We start from the raw sequence: 19745 nt of genomic DNA, 5'->3' as shown, positions 1-19745 counted from the left end.
GACCTGGAGAAAAAGTAGGTGAAATGAATGGCAGAGGGGTTGGATAATACAGTATTGTGTGATAAATGAGAAAGAATAAAATACATGCGAAATCATTTTTAACCATACAAGTTGCTTACCGCTATTACTGAGGACAGCACCAGAATCAAATGGTGCTATAAAATTTGCCTTTGTTCAAGTGATATCCAAGCTCTTACTAAAGAGATAACCTTTCCATTGAGTGTAATAATTAAATACATTTATGTTGACAAGCTAAGCCTTTTGTTTATCATCTGAATGTCACTATGGGCAAAAATTACAATGGCAAATGAATCATCTTTAATTATTGATATAAACAGAGTGCAGTCTGTAGGGTGTTGTGTGCAAGTATGCATACCATGTTATTAGATACAGGTTTTGGTTGTATAACATCTGGACAACCAATCAGGTGGCCATGGCTTACTCAAAGAGCTTACTCAATGCAAATTTTGAATAATAGATTTGATACTTAGGCTACATGTATACGGTCAAAGATCTGTTGAGCAGTGGTTGAAAATTCCTACCATGGCGTATTGGAATAGGCACTCAAATGGATTATTACTTAGGTTATTAACTATGTCAGATATGGCACATTGATCCATATTTCTTATCAGCATAGCTGTTCTTATTTTTTTTTTCTTTGAAAAAAAAACCACTGCAAATATAACACGCAGCATTTAGCTGTGGTACTCTTAAAATAATTGCAATTTTTGGATCAGATCCATATCATGATTGTAGTTGTATATATATATATATATATATATTACATCAAAGTAACTGAGTTTGGTTTGACTTACTTCTGAGTAAATGTGTAGGGTTGTGCGGTAAGTTACTGAAGACTCATTTCAGTAAGTGGTATCTTCATTTCATTTAATCTGGATCCCACCCACTGGATTTATTTTCCATTTTATTGCATGGTTCTGTCAAAATTCTCCCCACCAACTTTGTTAGAGAGAGATTTTTTTTTTTTACTAAACATGTCCTATCCTCGGAGAAATGGTTGCCCGTCTGCTGTGCATAAATATAGCATGTTCTTTGCTTTCACATTTTCACTTGGAAATAATGATTCCTAATCATAGCATTTTTGGCTTGCCAACAGAGAGTACATCTTATGCCATTAACCGTATGCTTTTTGAGATAGTGTATCAGCTTTTACTTAACAGACATCTTGATTAATGACAGTTTGCTTTGTCTTTAGTGCTATAGAGGCAGCCTTTTCTTATTTGGGGTTTTTATGCATAAGGGCTTTCTAAAAACAAAAAGGGCTGCAAGCTATGAGAAGCTAAGTACACAGAGTAGGAAAGTGCCCCCCCCCGAAAGATCACTACCCAACTCGCCTAGCTGTAGCTTAGTTTATATAGCTGCAAACTTTCTTTGCCTTAGCAATGATGCTTCACTAGCAAATGGCCTTACAGTGAACACATCTGCATACTTAATAATATAGTGTTTTCCTAAAATTAATCCCAGGTGGCATTTCATTGGATTGCATTGGGTTTGGTGTTGCTGTATGATTTATGTATTGAAACTAAATTTTTAAAGCCTTACTTCTTCCTTTTTTAAAAAAAAAATAGAAGCAAAATGTTATGGGATGTAAGAATGTGTGTATACGTATGTATGGGTGTATATATAGAGGAGATGTATGTGCATATGTACATTCACACAAAATGTAAACATCTGAAATATAAATTTATGTTTACGGAAAATACTTTTGATGGTAACATACAGGGGTGCTGTTCAGAAAAAAATAATGATGTTCAGCTGCATCTATGCTTGGTCATATCCACTGAAAAAAAAATCCATTGGATTCCTTTAATGGGGATCTTGTGCTCCTGCCGGATTAGTTAGTTTACTGGAACTAGCTCCTATAGCAGGTTTTGATCAGGTATATTGACTTTTTTTGTGAGCATTCACTACCATCGCAACGAATATTTTTATTTGCTAAACAGTACATTCAAATCAGCAGGGAGACGGACAACAGCTTAGTTGGCACACGATCAATCTGTACTGTGGAAATGTAATGACAACAGCAATAAATGTCAATCATTTTCCCTTTTTTTAAAAAAAAAAGTTTTTAAATGCAACTTTTATGGAAGGGTTTTGTCCTATTAGCACTGATGAATGTTCTTATAGGGAATGTATTGTAGATCTACAGTCATTGCTATTTAGAACTGGTTTTCATGAAACGTTTTATTTAATGACACACTGAAGAAAAGAATAAGGTGAAATAGAACGTATTTCTGGATTTTACTGTAATTTTTCACAAGTAGTATAGTTTCTTTGGCCGAATAATAATTGTATTACAAATACATTTTAGATACTCCTTGTTGAAACAGGACTAGAGAATATTTTTAGAATTATAGCTGTCTTTTTCAGCATTTTATATTTTCAGTGTCTAAGAACCAATGAATCAGAACATGATGATGGTCAAAAAGCCTTTGAAAATCCATGAAGTCTAGCGATGTTTAGTTCCAAGGGTGTGTGGGTGTGCGTGGGTGTGTGGGTGTGTACACGTACATATGTATGTATGTGTCTTTTTGTTCATGGTAATTGCACAGATGCAAACATATTGACATATATACAAAGTCAGCTCTGTAGTTGGTGTTTGTTCAAAATCTAATGTTGGTGAAGACTGTTCCCTGACATGAAAAATTAAGAAAACTGCTGATTTGTACTCTCTCAAATGACTTTATTGCACTATAGAGCAGCGCAGTCTCAGGAATTTACTTGTTACTCTGTGTAAATAAAGCTTTCTGATTCTGTAACTGCTATTCAACACTATTTTTTCTTGTGTTATGCTATTGTTAAATATATTCAGCTTCTGAAAAAGTAGGAACGCTTTCATCGTGCCTCTTCAGTTGTAGGACTATATCTGTATTCTGGATACATTCATTATTTAGCATATTTTAAAATTGGTCATGTTTGCTCAAAGCACAAGGAGATTCCAGCCACTCCTCCATAAAATTATACAGGTAGTCCTTGATTTACAACAGTTCGTTTAGTGACTGTTTGAAGTTATGACACTGGAAAAAGTGACTTATGACCATTTTTCACACTTATGACCATTGCAGCATCTCCATAATTTACATTCGGATGCTTGACTCACATTTATGATGGTTGTAGTGTTGTGATCACCTTTTGCAACCTTCTGACAAGCAAAGTCAATGGGGAAATCGGGTTTGCCTAGCAACCGTATTACTAATTTCACAACTGCTGTGTTTCAGTTAATAAATGTAACAAGAAAAGTCGTAAAATGGGCCAAAACTCACTTAACAAATTTCTCAGCCACATAAATTTTGGGCTCAATTGTGGTCGTAAATTGAGGACTACCTGTAATGAGATGAAGCATATCCTTTTTAAATGTAACTATTACTGTGCAGAAAAACGTTCAGAACTGCCAAAAGAAGCACCACGATGGTAGAATATTAGTATAAAGCATTTGCTATATATAGTGGGGGTGTCAAACTCACGGCCTATGGGCCGGATGCGTCATGCACTAGCCATGCCCACCCCCATTTTAGCAAAAGGGGAAAAGTCACAATACATCATGGGACGACGTTGAGTTTGACACAGTGGTGAAATGTAAAATTTGTTACTACTGGTTCTGTGGGCGTGGCTTGGTGGGGTAATATGACAGTGAGCGTGGCCATTTTTTTTTCTTTTAAAACAATATTTTCTACAACCTCTTTGGCTGAAGAGGTTGTAAAAAAAATGCTTTTAAAAGCCTCTGACGATCCCAGCTGAGCCGCGCGATCATCAGAGGCTTTTTTTTTTACTTTTAAAAGCATTTTTTCGGCCAAAGAGGATGTAGAAAAAATGCTTTTAAAATTTTTTTTAAAAAAAAACCTCTGATGATTGCGCGGCTCAGCTGGGCAATGAGGGGGGGGACCAGGGATTTTTGCTACCGGTTCTCCGAACCACCCACCTCTATCACTACCAGATGGGGTGATCCGGTCCGAACCGGGAGCATTTCACCCCTGGTTTGACACCCCTGGTATGTAGTAACAATTTTAACATCATTAAAATGAGTAAGGAAGTTGTGAAGTTAGTAAAATGGTTAAGTGAATCTGTCTCCTCCATTCACTTTGCTTGTCAGAAGGTTGCAAAAGGTAAATCACATGACCCCAGGACACTGCAACCGTCATAAATACAAATCAGTTGCCAAGCATGTGAATTTCGATCACGTGACCATGAAAATGCTAAAACAATTACTAGTGTAAAAATATTCACTTTTTTCAGTGCTGTTGTAACTTTGAATGGTTACTGAATGAACTGTTGTAAGTTGAGGACTACCTGTAGACAAATCTGCAATATTTTTTTAACACACTTGAGTATAGTTGTCTGTATAATTAGCTTATCAAAAGCCTCTCAGTTTATCTGAAAATTGGCAGTCTGATTTGGGTCCCATCTGATTTGGGAAGAGACCATGGCACCAAGCTCACCATGCCACCCATCAATAGGAGGCAGAGGCAAATTAATGTTCAGTGGGCACACATTGCAACATTTGAAAACCCCTGATTTAGCAAAATGAAATGGTACATCTTTAGGCATGAAATTATCTACAAGCAATTTCTTTGCTCTTCAGTGATCCTCTAAACTACTAATTTAATTTCTTTGCATTAAAGAGCCATAGATTTCATGCTCTGTAGCATAAGCAGTTGAGGAAATACTTTCTTTCATTTGCATCCGTCTCCCTTTCTCTCACAAGTCTACTCAAGCTTTACAGAAACAAAATTTGCTAGTCCTGGAAGAAAACTTGAATGATTTTGGCCATATACAGTAACAAGAGTAAAATTTGAGCCAAGGACCAATGAGAATTAATAATGACGTAAGGATTATATTTCTGGGCTCAGGTGTTCATAAAGCTCAGTTCAAATGCAACACAAGCAGTGTTAACCTCTGAATTCACTATGGGCTTTCAATTAATATAACTTGTCCATCAAGTTTTTCAGAAGGATTTTTTCTAAATCCAACCTTGCTTATTTGATTTGTCAGTCCACTTAATCATGGTGATCCCTTTATCAAGAGAATAGAAAGAGAAGGTTCTCCTAAGTCTGATTCCTCAGAAATCTGACAGGATGGACTCTAGAAGAAATTGTGGTAGGATCAGCGGATTTCCATCCAGCAGATCCATTATTTCATTTAGTGTATTGCAGCACCCAGGACTTCTAGTTGCTGCTAGCAAATACTATTGCCTACAATGTGTATCTCCAGCCACAATATTTTCCAAGCCAGTTGTGTTTGTCAGCAAAGCCAGCACAAAATGGCGATGTGCTTTGATCCTAACATTATGAGGACTTTCGATTGATTCTCCAGCTCAAGTTTTTCAGCTGAGTTTTGAGTCAGGAAATCTGTTGCCACCCAACAACACACATATGCCTTTAAAAAATTGTTGTAAAAATAAATATTCTTCCACAGAGCTAATGTTATTCCTTGGAAAAAGGCGTGTTTTGGAGGAAAAAATGCAGAATAAAAATATTTTTGGCAAAATAAAAGATTAAAAAACTTATTTAAGAAGCCTTGAATCATGAAAATGCCTATGAGCAAACAATTTAAGGAACATATATATGAAAATATGCAGATGTTAGAGTGACCTCTCACATTGAGTAAACCGCTGCCAAAAAGGATTTGATAATGACTTTAGTAATCAGATTCTTTTTTTTTTCATTAGCATCTGTTAACATTGTGCACTAAAAGGAATATTGAATATTTCCAAATTGTTTCGGCATCAACTATCAGTGTACCCATGTGCTTCATACGATGTAATGTTCCAAATCAAAAATGCCCTTACAATAGCACACAAACATATGAATAGATGTGGGAGTCATCAGATTTGTTAAAGCTAAGATTCAGCTTAGCAGGGGTGGGTTCTACTTACCTTTACTACTGGTTCGCAACGGTATGCGCAGATCGTCGATGACAACATCCGGAGCAGTGGGCAGGGCCTCCTGCCGGTTTTACTACCGGTTCTTCCAAACGGGTCCGAACCGGGGGTAACCCACCACTTCAGCTTAGTCACAGATAAATGTTACACTAATTCCTATGTGGAAGTGTTTTATATCATAGTATAGTATAGTAAAACTTGCATAGCTAACACTTTCTCTTCCAATTTGGCCAACATCAAGTTGTATCTATAAATGAAGCATATCGCCAACACTGATCATATCCACTTTTTTCCAACTTTTATGACTCTGGAGAATTTTAAATTCTAGGTAAACCTTCTAAATACTGTTATGGTGTGGCACCAAATCAAAAATGTTTCTGTGGCAACGGGTCCAAACAAGAATATATTTATGCAGGAAAGGGATCTGGTTGCAACAACTTGGTATTGATAGCCCAAGCTGAACAATTTTGCAAAGATATTTGTGTAGAGCAGGGGCGTCCAATCTTGGCAACTTTAAGACCTGTGGCCTTCAACTCCCAGCATTCGCCAGCCAGCCATCAGAGAGAGACTTAGATGTTTTGTTAAGTTAAAACAATATATAGAAAATTGTACAGAAGTACAGTTTCTCTGCTCTGTCCCTCTCTTCTTCAACCCCCCAACTATTGCAAGTCTATCCCATTATTTCTAGATTTGCAGATACTTTTGATGAATAATCTGGAAGCCGCTAACTGCAATTCCAAGTAATAATTAACATTCATTAATGTCTTAATTCCTTCTTTTATGGAATATTATAAATGAAAATGTCAAATCCATACCCAGCAAAGAAAGACTGTCAGTGCAAAACGCATGTCATCATGAAGTCTGGGATCTTGAATGCCAGTCTGATGAGAAGCCAATTGTATATTGGGTATGATTCGCAACCAGGTTATAATTAAATTTGACAGAACAACTCATGTAATTAGAGGGTGTTAAGAGGGTTTCTTTTTAATTGTGAAGGACCTGATCTGAAGAAGAGGTGCCTGATCCTGAGACAAGAAATTATTTTTCTCACGTCGGGGAAAATATATTAGGGAATTTTATATGTCTGAAAACCGAACAATCACTTTTAGGATGCAACTGCACAGATGTTTTCCCAAACAGGTAGTCCTTGACTTACAACAGTTCCTTAGTGACAGAAGTTACAGCACTGAAAAAAGTGACTTATGACCATTTTTCACACATATTACCGTTGTGGCATCCCCATGGTCACGTGACAAATCACTTAGCAACGAGAGAGGGAGGGAGAACTTCGGAGGGGCAGGCCCACCATTCCAATGCTCCATTTTGGCTGGCAAAATGCAGGATGAATGTTGCAGAGCCTCTGTTGTTGTTTGAAAGGGCGAACAATTGCCATGGTACTCCAAGATTCATAGTTTTGGGAGTTGTTCATAAACACTAGAGGGTGCTTATCACGTAACTTCAAACGTTCGCTAAGGGAACGCTCATAACCTGGGGATTACCTGTACACAAAATATCAACTGATGAGCTCTTATTTAATTTGGGTTTCATCAGGAGGTCACAATAACTGAAGGTCAAGTATTTTTTGAAACTACCCTGGGACAGTCCAGATTACAGGGGGAAAAAAATTATAAGTCATTTTTTTCAGTGCTGTTGTAACATTGAATGGTCACTAAATGAATGGTTGTAAGTCAAGGACTATCTGTAAGAATGTTCAAGTTTCAAAGAAGAAATGTAATATATAAATGTAATATAAAGGTAGCATCCACTCTAGGTGGATCTTTCAATCCAGCTTTGAAACTAAAGTAATAGATGTACGCCTGCCAGTGATTCAAACGCTGGTCTGCTGTTCCTCCTTTAATTTCAGGAAGGCTGCATGCATCTTAAAACCATCTACATGTTCTGCATTATGTTTATGTAATTCATTCCTCTTCTTGTTAAAATAGATTAAAAGAAAGCAAAATTGCTTCAGGGACTGGGAGTGTGGAAAGTTTTGTTTTGATGCTACAGGATGCCACCCTCAAAACACTGGAAAACCAGCTTCTATTGAAAACTTGGAAGATCCGTCCTGTCCCAGAGGAAGGAGGAAGAAACATATGGGCCAGCTGTAGTATGGATGCTGATCAACACTCTGTTGTATAAACATCTGTCTATATTCCATAGCATGATCCTTTTTTTCTTCCTACTGAATTGGTGAAGACAATAAAAATGAAAAATTATCCAAAGACGTGATCTTACTTATGTTTTTTGAGGTAATTCTGCACAAAATTCTTTAGAATCTGCAGTGATTGCTTTCTGTAGGGCAGGGGTGTCGAACTCAAGGCCCGCGGGCCAGATCTGACCTGGGTAATGCTTAGATCCAGCCTGAGGGACTGGCCTGGAAACAGTGAAGGACCAGCCTGCGATGCCTCTGCCAGTGAAAACGGAGCTTGGGAAGGCTGCATGCGGCCCTCCCGAGCTCCATTTTCACTGGCAGAGGCTTGCAGGAGGCTGTCACAACCAAAAACGGAGCTCGAGAGCCCATTTTTGATGGCAGAGCACTTGGGCCACCACAGGTGCCCCCGACATGAGTGATGTTGATCTGGCCATGCGTACCCTGGCCACACCCACCCCGACCTTTTGAGGTCAAGCTTGATGCGGCCCTCAATGAAATCGAGTTTGACACCCCTCCTGTAGGGTTCTTTTTTGCAAGAAATAAGATAATAATAAAAAATGGCCAAGACAAAAAACAGTTCCCATGGCACAGAGGTTTATTCAGTGATGTGTTACAGTACCCCCAAATCAGACAAACAAGATTCAAAGGATTCCTAGAGCAGAGTAACAGGGATGCATTGAACTTTTTGTTTTTATTGTGGTTAACTAGATACAATGGCAAATTAAACTAGACTGTTGAAGGCATGTTTGTGATACTGCAAGTTGCTTCCCAATTAGTCCATAAACAATGGAGGAAGGCTTGAACATTGCTAGAAATGTGCAGCTATGCCAAAGATCTTACATTAACATCTGCCTAGAGTGGACTCCTGCAGCATTTTCATTTATGCAAATACTTGAGTATTACATCAACAGCTTCTGCCAGGTTGTTCACATAAAGGTCGGCTTTGACTTCTGGATGCTGCTCATCACAAGGCCTGCAAAGGGGATAAAAGCACAAAACAGCGAGAGGATGAATTGGGGCATGCAAACAGTAGCAAGTTACACAATTTCATTCTCCGCAGAGTCTAATTTCCTAGTGCTACTTCACACTGTGCCTTCTGTCTCTTTTAGCCGTGAATCAATGTTTAAACAAAGATATAATGAACATGGTCCACAGCAAATTTTGTATTTTATCTCTCCCGCACTCCCACCCCAGGATTGTGCTGTGTTTATCCATGCACTTGATTATTGTAGGGGTTGCTTGTACAGACATGGTTCTGAGCAGGATTAGGCAAATTCCAGCCCTGAATCCCCCCCCTTTTTTTGCAATCCCTGGAACCACTTCCAAACGCACCACCCACATGTTGGCAGTGCAAGTCCTAAAAATCTGTAGTGGGCTTTTCCTACCATTCTGAGACAGTAAACCACAAACATTGTTCAAAGAATCCTTGAAATTCTGTCAGAGTGTGCACAGTGTGACTGCTAGTTTAAGACAACCCAGGAGCAAAATACAGTACACAGAGGTTTTGTCTTATGAACAGTGGTTTATCTACAAGTTATCTACAGTATATATACATACACGTGGTAAGCAAAGCCAGGCAATCAATCAATCTTCAACTATAACAGAAAGCACACACGTATAGAAATACACAGAGAACTACAATGGAGATAGAACATGAGGAGAGAGATACACGAGAAGAGAGAGACGCCCTCTAATGGCCTCCCTTATATAGTCAGCCTCTTAAAGTGATACCCCGCTGACTCATTCTCATTGCATCATCTTGGTTTACAGCCTTATCGCAGCTGGTCAGCTATTAAAATCATCATTAGCTTAAATTCCTACATGTTATATTTTACATTTAAACTGTAAAACCCACAGTCTATAAAATCAGGCCATCATTCACCTTAATAGGAGTTAAAAAGAGGATGCTACTCCTGCCCCCACTGTGTCATCAAATTGGTCACTGTCACCTTCCTTCTCCCTACCAAAACCAATAAACTATGGACCATATCTACCAATGGACTATTCTGTCCTGTACAAAGGAGAGACTAATTAATAAGTTGTTATCAATGTAATTTTATGTTAAGTAAGTTAATTTACCTATTTAACCAAAGCAAATTTAAGGTTTTGAACATGTTGTTCAATACCAGTGATGAAGTTACAAAAACAAACACCTATCCACCTTAATACTTAGGAAATTAAAGTAGGACCCCACTTCAACTCACATTTTAATTATTGAATGAGTCATGGTCAGCATGCAGACAAACTTGCCTAATGCTCCCTTTAGTAATTACACTAAATCATTTTTTATTAAGCATTGCAAAACAGTGATCAATTTCACATACATTTATTTGTACCATCTTGGAATGAGAGCTAGTCCCATAGTCCCGTATAACACGATTTATTAAATACATTACATTAAATGTTCAAATTGGCTGCCATTTTGTTCTGAATACTTCCTGATTCCTTTAACTCATGACCTATGAATACACAGTAACATTTACTCTAATGTGAATTCTAATGGCTTATGGAATTTGACTTTTTGATACATTCTATATATTTTGGTAGATTTGACTGCAGCAGCAGTCTTTAATGAGCTTCTTTTTGGAATGATTCAAGGTGATATCTTGGGGTGATATTTTGGAATGAAGGTGATATCTTGAGATATCTTAAGAGCATCTTAAGAAATCATCTTAGTTCTGTGGGCTTCAAAGGCAGGAATCACAGTCACTGCAGCTTCAGTCACTCATTCTATTTTCATTCAACCAGTTTAAGACCCAAGGTTTTATTTACTTATCAACCGGTGAAGATAAAGCTACCAATGACTGATTTGCAGGATTCAACACATGATTGTCAGAACAAATCATATATTTGATTTGGGATGAGGCTTCCAGGGAGTTTTCCCTTTTGATAATGCTCTGAAGCTGTCTTTGTTTATCAAGTGGATGAAAGTCCTCATTTATACTCATTTATCTTCATTGGTAGTCTACTTATCTAATTTGCCACACAGTCAGTGTATGAGATTACAATTTACTTCTATTTATTCAGAGAATTTAACTTTTGTGAAAACCACCACAAAATAGAAGAATTAAAAAAAACACAACCATAATGAAATGTTCAAGTAGTATTATAGTCATTAGCAATAATTTAAAAAACTAAAAAATTAAAATGATTAAGTTATACTCAAGATAAGATTATGTATGTATGTATGTATGTATTTATATTTATATTTATATTGTAGCCTATTCTCACATAGCGACTCAAGTCATCTTACAAGAATATAAAAACATCATATAAAAACAATAAAACTAATAAAAGAGATAATCATATATAATAAAATAACCCCCCACCCCTTGCTCCGGTGACAACACATCATTATGAGCCAATTAATGGGCTTCATCCCGCTTTGTGTTTCCCAGGCCCACTGGCAGAACCAGGTCTTCAGCGCCTTCCGGAAGAGTGTCAGAATGGGGGTCATTTTAATCTCTAGGGGAATGAGAGGGAGCCACTACGGAGAAGGCCTTTCTTCTTGGTTCCACCAGGTGTATCTCCCTAGGGGATGGCACCTGCAACAATCCTTGCCTCCCCGCTCTGGTGGGTCAAGTAGATGTGACCAGCAAGAGATGGTCCCTCAGATAACCTGGTCCTAAGCCATGAAGGTGACAACCAGCAGCTTGAATTGCACCCGGAAGCAAATCGGCAACAAATGCAGCTCCTGCAGGAGAGGTGATACATGTGCGCACCGAGGTCTGCACAAAACCATGAAGGTCGCTGCATTTTGCACCAACTGGAGCTTCTGGATGCTCTTCAAGGGCAGCTCCTTGATACTTTTTTTGATAATCTTTGTATGGAGATTAATGACAGCTACACAAATATGGGAAGAGCCTTTTAAAAAATGCTATTGGTGTTGCTTCCAAACTCTGGAGGGCAGTCCCTTTGTAGCTTTGATAACTGAAAAATTATTCTGAGAAATTGTTACCCATAATAACAGAAATGCTTTACCCTGCAGATAACTGATTTAAAAGCATCTAGGGTTTTAAAACTTAAAACCAGACTCTCAAATCAAGGCTGTGAAAATGCTTGTAACTAGTGCTAGATTTTCAATATAGAATTGATGCAGTTATACCGTGTCCAGTTTGGCAAAACCACTCCTGTTCTTTGGGTAAACAGAAATATATAGTTGCAAAAGCTGGACCCTTCCTCTCTCCAGCCACTCACTGTGCCCAAGGCCACTTGAGTAATAGAATATAACAGCTTGTTTATGGGCAGATCCATCTCTTTGATCTGCTGATTGTGGTACTGAAAACCACTTGGCTCTGATTCGACACTTTTCCTATTCTTTTTAATCCTGTTTCGTTGTATGTTTTTAAATCTGTAACTTCTGCAAGAAGGGATTGTTTCACTTATGATATTTGTAAGCTATATTTTCATATGAGGAATGGTGTAAAATGCATCCTTTAATGCAGAAAATTAAAGCTTTCGGTGTATTCATTACATGCCCTTCATTTTCTGAGTTTGTACACTGTAATTATAAACAGTGCTGTCTTTCTTTATTAAAGCAGTAACTTCAGAGTTAGGGCATTGTAACAGATAATCATATCCTAATATCTTATAACCTTGAGCTTAGAAATTTTTATTATTGTTGATTCATCAGACCATCTGGTAATCTGCTGTTTATTTTGCAGTTTCCTTTATAGAGCTCAAAAATAAAGTCCAATGTTCAAAGGAATGTGTTTTCTTTCCTTTTCACACATGAGTATTTAGTGAGATGCCAGAATCTATGAGCAAATGCTTCTTATGCTAATGAATTTCATTTTTAACAGACAAGAAAGCTATTGCTGACATATGGAAAGTTTTATTTCACAGCAGGAGAAATTCAAGCCTTGACACTGATTTTGAAAATATTTCATATTTTCCCAATAAAATTTTCAAATTGTATTTTTTTACAATGAATTTTGAGCATATGTAAGGTGCGCACATTTTTCAATAGGGCAGTTTAGCTGAAGAGCCAATTTAATATAAGAATTGAAAAAATATTTCAATTTAATAAGCTGTTAAGGACGTTGGCTATTACCATATTTGTCGCTCCATAGGATGCACCTGACCATAAGACGCACTCCCGTTTTTGGCTTCCACACGCCCTGGCCTCTGTGCGCCCTGTTTTTGGCCTACGCGTGCCCTGTTTTCAGCCTCAGTGCGTCCTGTTTTTGTCCTCCGCATGTCCCATTTTCGGCCTCCACAGGCCCCATTTTTGGCGTCTGTGCACCCCATTTTCAGCCTCCGCGCTCCCCATTTTCAGTCTCCACACACCTCGTTTTTGGCCTCCACGCATCTCGTTTTTGGCCTTCCCGTGCCCCGTTTTTGGCCTCCATGTGTCCCATTTTTGGCGTCTGCACTAGTGGTGGGTTTCAAAAATTTTTACTACCGGTTCTGTGGATGTGGCTTGGTGGGCGGGGCATGGCTCAGTGGGTGGGCAGTGGGAAGATACTGTAAACTCTCCATTCTGTCCCCAATCTAGGGGAAGGTTACTGCAAAATCCCCATTTCCTCCCGATCACCTGGGTCTTGGGAAGCAGAGAATAGATGGGGGCAAGGCCAGTCAGAATTTTTACTACCAGTTCTCCGAACTACTCAAAATTTCCGCTACCGGTTCTCCAGAACTGGTCAGAACCTGCTGAAACCCACCTCTGCTCTGCACGCCCTATTTTCGGCCTCCACAAAAGTCCTGCACAGAGGCCAAAAACAGGACATACGGAGGCCAAAAACTTGAAATTGTGGAAACTACAATCCAACTCATGTGGATTGGAAGAAGTTGCCCCTATCCTAAATTTAGAGGGATAAATCTAGATAGAGTATACTTACAACTATTGAAGTCAATCATGTCCTGAAACAACTAGCACCTTGAATTGCACCCAGAAGCTAACTGGCATGGTATTCAAAAGTTATTAATGAAAATTTTATCTTTTATCTTGAGGCATCACTCGAGTTTCTTTGCATTCAGAATATAATAGGGAAGAATAGAAGATAGCAAATAAAGATCATCCTAAACATTTACTTATTGCAAATTTGTCTTCCTCAACTCTTGCTTGACATTAGCAGAAACAGCTTTTGGGGGGAAATTTCAAAAGTATTCCATTGTTTTAAAAATAATATATAATTGTATTTATTATTAATGATGTTACTTAAGCAGGATTTGTTTCTTAAAAGACAAGATACTTGAAATTAATTAAATAAGAATCAATAAAAGTATAAGCACATGCTATTGTATCTCTCTGAAGTAAATTCCATCGTATATTCCACTTTGGAACCAAGATTTAAGCATACACTCCCCCCAATATCCTAATGTAAAATCACTCAATCAGTATTTTAAGCTGTGCTGATATTCCCCAATTCATTGTGTATATTAGACAAATTTTTTTTTAAATGAATATAAATATACACATACAGAGACACTATATTACCGAAAGATGTAAAGGAATATATTGCAACAAAACACACCCAGTATTCACATGCTGTGCTAAGCCCCCTACAGCTTTGGTCTAAGAGCTTTGTGAACTATGGCTTACTGTGATGTGGGAACTCAGACAATGACTTTGTTCGCATCTCATGCTAAGCCATAAATCTTATGGCAACCATGCCCACTCAGACTAATTGATTCCATTTCCGAATAAGTCTGAATAACAAGTGATCAATCCTTGATTATCTTAATCTAGCCTCATGTACAAATATAGGACTCGGGAGTTGCCTGCACAGTTATCCAAAGCCATGGTTTGTTTTGTTTTTAAAGTTTAAATAGTTTTGTTCTTTGACTTTCAGAGACATTAGCTGCAGCCACCCACCATTTTTTCCATGGCTTGGGTTGTATTATTTCTTCAGGGCCAAGAACCAAGTTCTTTTAAATGGAAGGTTTTGTTTTACTCTAAATTTCATTTTAATTTAAAGTACATAAATCAGGAAAGAACCCAGCTATTTATTTCTTTTATTTGATAAAAATATATGCTCTTTTAATTTCTAAATACTATCAAAAGCAGAGGTGTACAGTATTTAAAAAAGAGACTAAATTCAGCTAATTAAATTATTCCCTGCAGTTTAATAAGGAGAGAGTAAAATAAAGACATTAGAGCTCGTCATGTAAAGCTTATCATGTTAATGTTAATTATCATGGACAGATGAGATAACTGACCATAGATTATATTTTTCTTCACTGCACAAGAAAGGACCAAGCCATAGCGGGAATAAGCAGACCCTGGCATAGCGCGGGAATAACACTTGAAAGAAGAAGACAACTGCACAGAATCAGGAAAGTAAAATAATTATTTCCATAAATAAATAGGTAAATTGAATAATGTCAGGAAACACCAGTCTTGTGCTTGTGTTTCCTGCTACTATTTTTTCCAGCAAGTCTGCATGCTGATAAAGTAAAAAAGTTGGCCAAGGAGATTTACCATAGAAACCCATAAGTTTACATTTTGATACAGGAACCTCATGCTTTTTTCTCCTCTTCAATAACCTTGATGCTTGAAGATCATAGGTTGGCACTGTAAAATACTGCGTGTGCAAACTGAGAAGATTTGGCAGGAAGTATTAGAGAGAGAATTAGAGAGAACTGACTTGTAACCTTGTTCTAAGTCCTTTGTTGTGGCTTACAATTGTCAGATGACTATTAACAATACAACTAAATAATTAACAATCTGGCTCCATCATATTCCTGATGAACAGAGAAGAAAGCTAACAAAGTGAAGATAAAGATCACTAGGGAAGAATTCCTGCTTAACTTTGGTGTGTAGAAAATGGAAGCATAGTACGATTTTTCAAAAGCTTCTGTTGCCCTGGAGCAAAGCCAGTTTCCTACAGCAACTACAATTTTCAGTTATTCCAAAGCAATCCCATGGGCTACAGAATAAATACATACAACTTCATAGTGCAAAAGCCAAATTATCAAGTTCCTCTTTTCCTGTATCATTTTAGCATTGTTACTAAAGATGTGTAGGTCCGTGCCTCCATATTTAGTGGGAAAATCCCATTACATTTCATAGGATAAGAGCGTATACTGAATAGAAATGAATAAAAATAGTGGGAAGCCTTCTGTTTTATGATAGTATTCAAATTTCTAGTTTTTTTATACTTTTCCTCTGTCGCTCAAGAGCAAATGTCAGTGATTTAATTAAAATAAAGTTTCAGAGCAGTGTTTCTCAGTCTTGGATGAGATTTATCTCCCAGAATTTCCTAGTCAGCATTGAACTGGGGAATTCTGGGAGCAGAAGTCCACATATCTCAAAGTTGCCAAGGTTGAGAATCACTGTTGTAGAGTAAGGTAAAATCTAGTATTAGAATGCTGGAGTTTTGTTAGTGAGAGTAAATCAGTGCAGATATTGCATTCATTTACATGTATTCCAAAATACACTTCTAAAGACAAATATATACAGTTAAGAAAGAGAAACAATAAACGAAAGAAAACAAAAAATACAGTGGAAGGGAAAATAAGATTGAAAGAACTCACACTGTGAAAATGATCACTGGCTGTGCAACTGATTGAAAACCAGGAATATTTTACAATCTACTTTCTCAACCACTTCTGGGCCAAACGTGACTGCAGTCTGCTTTCTGGCAGGCAAGAATTATTGATGAAAATAAGATTCTAGTTCCAGTATAAACAAGTTTCACATTAAGCAGTTCTTCCAACTCTAATCTGCTTCTCATGTGCATTAGGCATCTTAATTGTATCAATGTCTGTCAAACATTACAATAGCTGTTCTTAATGCATCTCTGCTTTCTAAACACCTCTGGCTCTCAAGATGAAATAAGAATGCTGCAAATAGACAATGCATTAGCTAATCTATTGTCGAACATGTAATCTAGAAACCCTTGTTTACTGATTTTAATTGTATGTTGCACTAGTTGCTAAATGCTTCCAGTATCTTCTCAGGATATCAGGGATCGGACTCAAAGCCCTGAATAGGAAGGAGCTTTGGAGAACATGACAATTGAGAACACACTGCTTCTGCTGTTGGCATTTATATTTTTATTTATTTATGTATAAAATCTGTTCGCTGCCTATCTTGCCACAGTTTATATTCCATCATCGCTTTCTGGAAATGTAAGAGAGAAGGATTCTAGACAGTCATAGCCTAATTATGGAATATCATATCTCTCTCCCTCCACCCCCCTCTCTTCGTCTCCCTCCCTCTCTCCCTCTCTCTCTCCACACACACATACACACAGAGTATAAAAATATATGAACATGTATATTTAGTGGCCATGTGAAGGTAAGTATCAACAAAGCATGATAACCATTTATGGTATTCTCTTGCAAATATATTGTCTCAAACAGCTATGCTGAGACAAACATACGCATCTCATATTCCTCATATTATCAAATAATAACCATAATAATCATACCAATAATCATACTATAACCTGGCAAGTTTCTAGAAGAATTATCAACGGCATGTTTTGGCAGGAACACCTTATCAAACAGATTTTAGCTAAAGATAAAATAACCATTCTTTTTCTATATCCAGCATTTTCAGAGGATTAATTTTGGAAAAATTAGCATATATTATACATGCTGTTTCAATCATATCAATCTAAGAAGCAAATTTTCAGTTTTGCCACTTCTTTGAGGTAATATACTACCTTATACACATAATTTTCACTGAGATCGATGCTATAAAATTACTTTTTATATAAATAATTATACAGTGATAATCTAACTATCATATTAAATTAAGTTTTTCTTTAGAAATATGTATTTGCTATGCATTTATAAATTACTTCAAAGAAACTCTCTATAGTTTACAGAAGCAACAGCTACAATCTATGTATAACAACAAAATACAGTGATGTACAGTAAGAGCAAAACAATATATAATTACAGTTAATTTTAATAGTAATAAGATCTGTTTAGCTGGTGCTTTCAACTATTCAGCTTCAAAGAATTTCAGTTAAATACATCCCCAAGGACAGTAAATATATATTCGCACAAAAGAGGGAATAAATCTCCTAAAACTATTCAATGTCTCTCACAGATGAAATAAAGTTTATTTTTATTATTTTGAAGACTAAATCTCAACATCCATAAGATAACAAATGCCACCAGCATTTATTGTAAGTCCAAACAACATCAAATTTTACAAAATGTAAGGGTACATAAGAGGAAAAATCATTATTCTTTCATTCCAAAGGAAGATTCACACAATCCTTTTTGCCTTATGGAACAAATTCCCCCATTCCAGGAGGTGAATCGCTGTCAGCCCTGTAATTACTTTCATTAATGCTAAGACTTACATTGTGATCACAATTAACCTGGTGAGCTATGGTTTTTTAACATGTGGTAATTTGCAAATGTCATCTAATCACATCCTCAATCAAACCCAATCACCACATCCCCATGAAGGTCAAAGCCTCACAACCACACAAAACTGAACTACAGAACTATATGTGTCTTGGTGAGATGCATACATATAGAACATATTTCCCTTTATAAATATTCTCCCCAACCAGTGATGGGGATGTGAAAAAGAGAAGCGCAACACATATTGTCCCAGCTTCCCATTCCATAAAACTGTTAATTATATGGATGGAATTCTTAAATGATGTTCATTTTCTTTGTGAATATGAATCAATAGTCCTCTCTATATGGTTTAAAAGGGATTTTTTAAAAAATCACTGGCCTTTCCTTTCCCAGAGCAATTTGTACTGCTCAAGACATCTCCACAGAAACATCTGTTAATCATTTCAGCCTAGTAACTCTCTAGGACTTTGAATAGAGGTCTTTCTCACTGCTAATTAAATATGACAGGGATTAAATCTGGATCAAATGTATGCAAAGCATGTGTTCCAACACCATCCTTTTAGACTTTATTTTAATTGGAACGTTCCCCCGCAAAGTTATTAGTTTCATCATATTTCCCCTTCCTTTCAAAGCAACGATTATGGGAAGAATATGCATGATAGTAAAAGAAAGATAAACCTTCCTTCATGCTATTTCCTATTACAACTAGTTATAGATTCAATTTATCAATTTTCACTCAGTTGCTCATTTTCCTGATCGCAAATTCAATGCCAAGTTTCCAAATTTTGTCACAAGAAGTTGCATTTTGTGCACATTACTCCTAAAATGGTTCATTTAGTGCACAGTTCTTATCATGCCCATAATACTTGTTTCTGCATTGCCCCTGGTAGGCATATTTTGTGCAAAATCCAAAAACGAACACAGAAAAGTGTTGTCACATTTCAAAACTTTGTAAATGCATTTGATTCATGTGCATTTGACGTGTGCTTTGTATAAATAATATGTAAAGGCACAATTTTTATTTTATTTTTTTTTAAATTTGATTTATATGCCGCCCTTCTCCGGAGACTCAGGGCGGCTTACAGTGCGTTAAGCAATAGCCTTCATACTTTTGTATATTTTATACAAAGTCAGCTTATTGCCCCCACAAACTGGGTCCTCAATTTTTGTTATTACATAATTAAAAGGAAACAAGGAACCCTTTAACATCATGCTGTAAATGGAGCGCTGAAGGTTGTCTACCAATATATTCATATTATATATTGCTCAAGGCCTGGTTACCCCTGACTGCGGGAAAAGCTGCTTGGTCTGCTTATCTGTGCTGAGAGACGCTCTTGCCAGCTGCTCTGGGCAATGCTCAGAATGTGTACTTCAATATCAAACAACTCCTTGGCTGGAAAGAATGAAAAAGCTACAATACCC

The 19745-nt window shown here is 37.1% G+C and overlaps 2 protein-coding genes across 3 annotated transcripts in view; one reads left to right on the top strand and one right to left on the bottom strand.

The window, feature by feature from the left end:
- FAM53B (family with sequence similarity 53 member B) overlaps positions 1-8121 on the top strand; it is a 128423-nt gene extending 120302 nt beyond the window's left edge. The window contains exon 6 of the mRNA XM_087871593.1: positions 7843-8121. Within this exon, the coding sequence (XP_087727719.1) occupies positions 7843-8007 (165 nt within the window). The 3' untranslated portion in view covers positions 8008-8121. The remainder of the gene's footprint in view (positions 1-7842) is intronic.
- A 507-nt stretch (positions 8122-8628) lies between these two features.
- Positions 8629-19745, bottom strand: part of LHPP (phospholysine phosphohistidine inorganic pyrophosphate phosphatase) — a 136764-nt gene continuing 125647 nt past the window's right edge. For both annotated transcript variants that reach the window (XR_015728335.1, XM_034436406.3), the window contains one exon: positions 8629-9024. Coding sequence is in view for 1 of the 2 variants with exons in the window: in XM_034436406.3 (XP_034292297.1) it covers positions 8928-9024 (97 nt within the window). In the remaining variant the exon portion in view is untranslated. The remainder of the gene's footprint in view (positions 9025-19745) is intronic.

Source organism: Pantherophis guttatus, chromosome 6, assembly GCF_059756535.1.
Source record: "Pantherophis guttatus breed Tessera chromosome 6, ASM5975653v1, whole genome shotgun sequence".
Lineage (NCBI taxonomy): Eukaryota > Metazoa > Chordata > Lepidosauria > Squamata > Colubridae > Pantherophis > Pantherophis guttatus.
The sequence above is the reverse complement of the archived record's forward strand: the minus strand, read 5'-3'. Positions and strand labels throughout refer to the sequence as shown.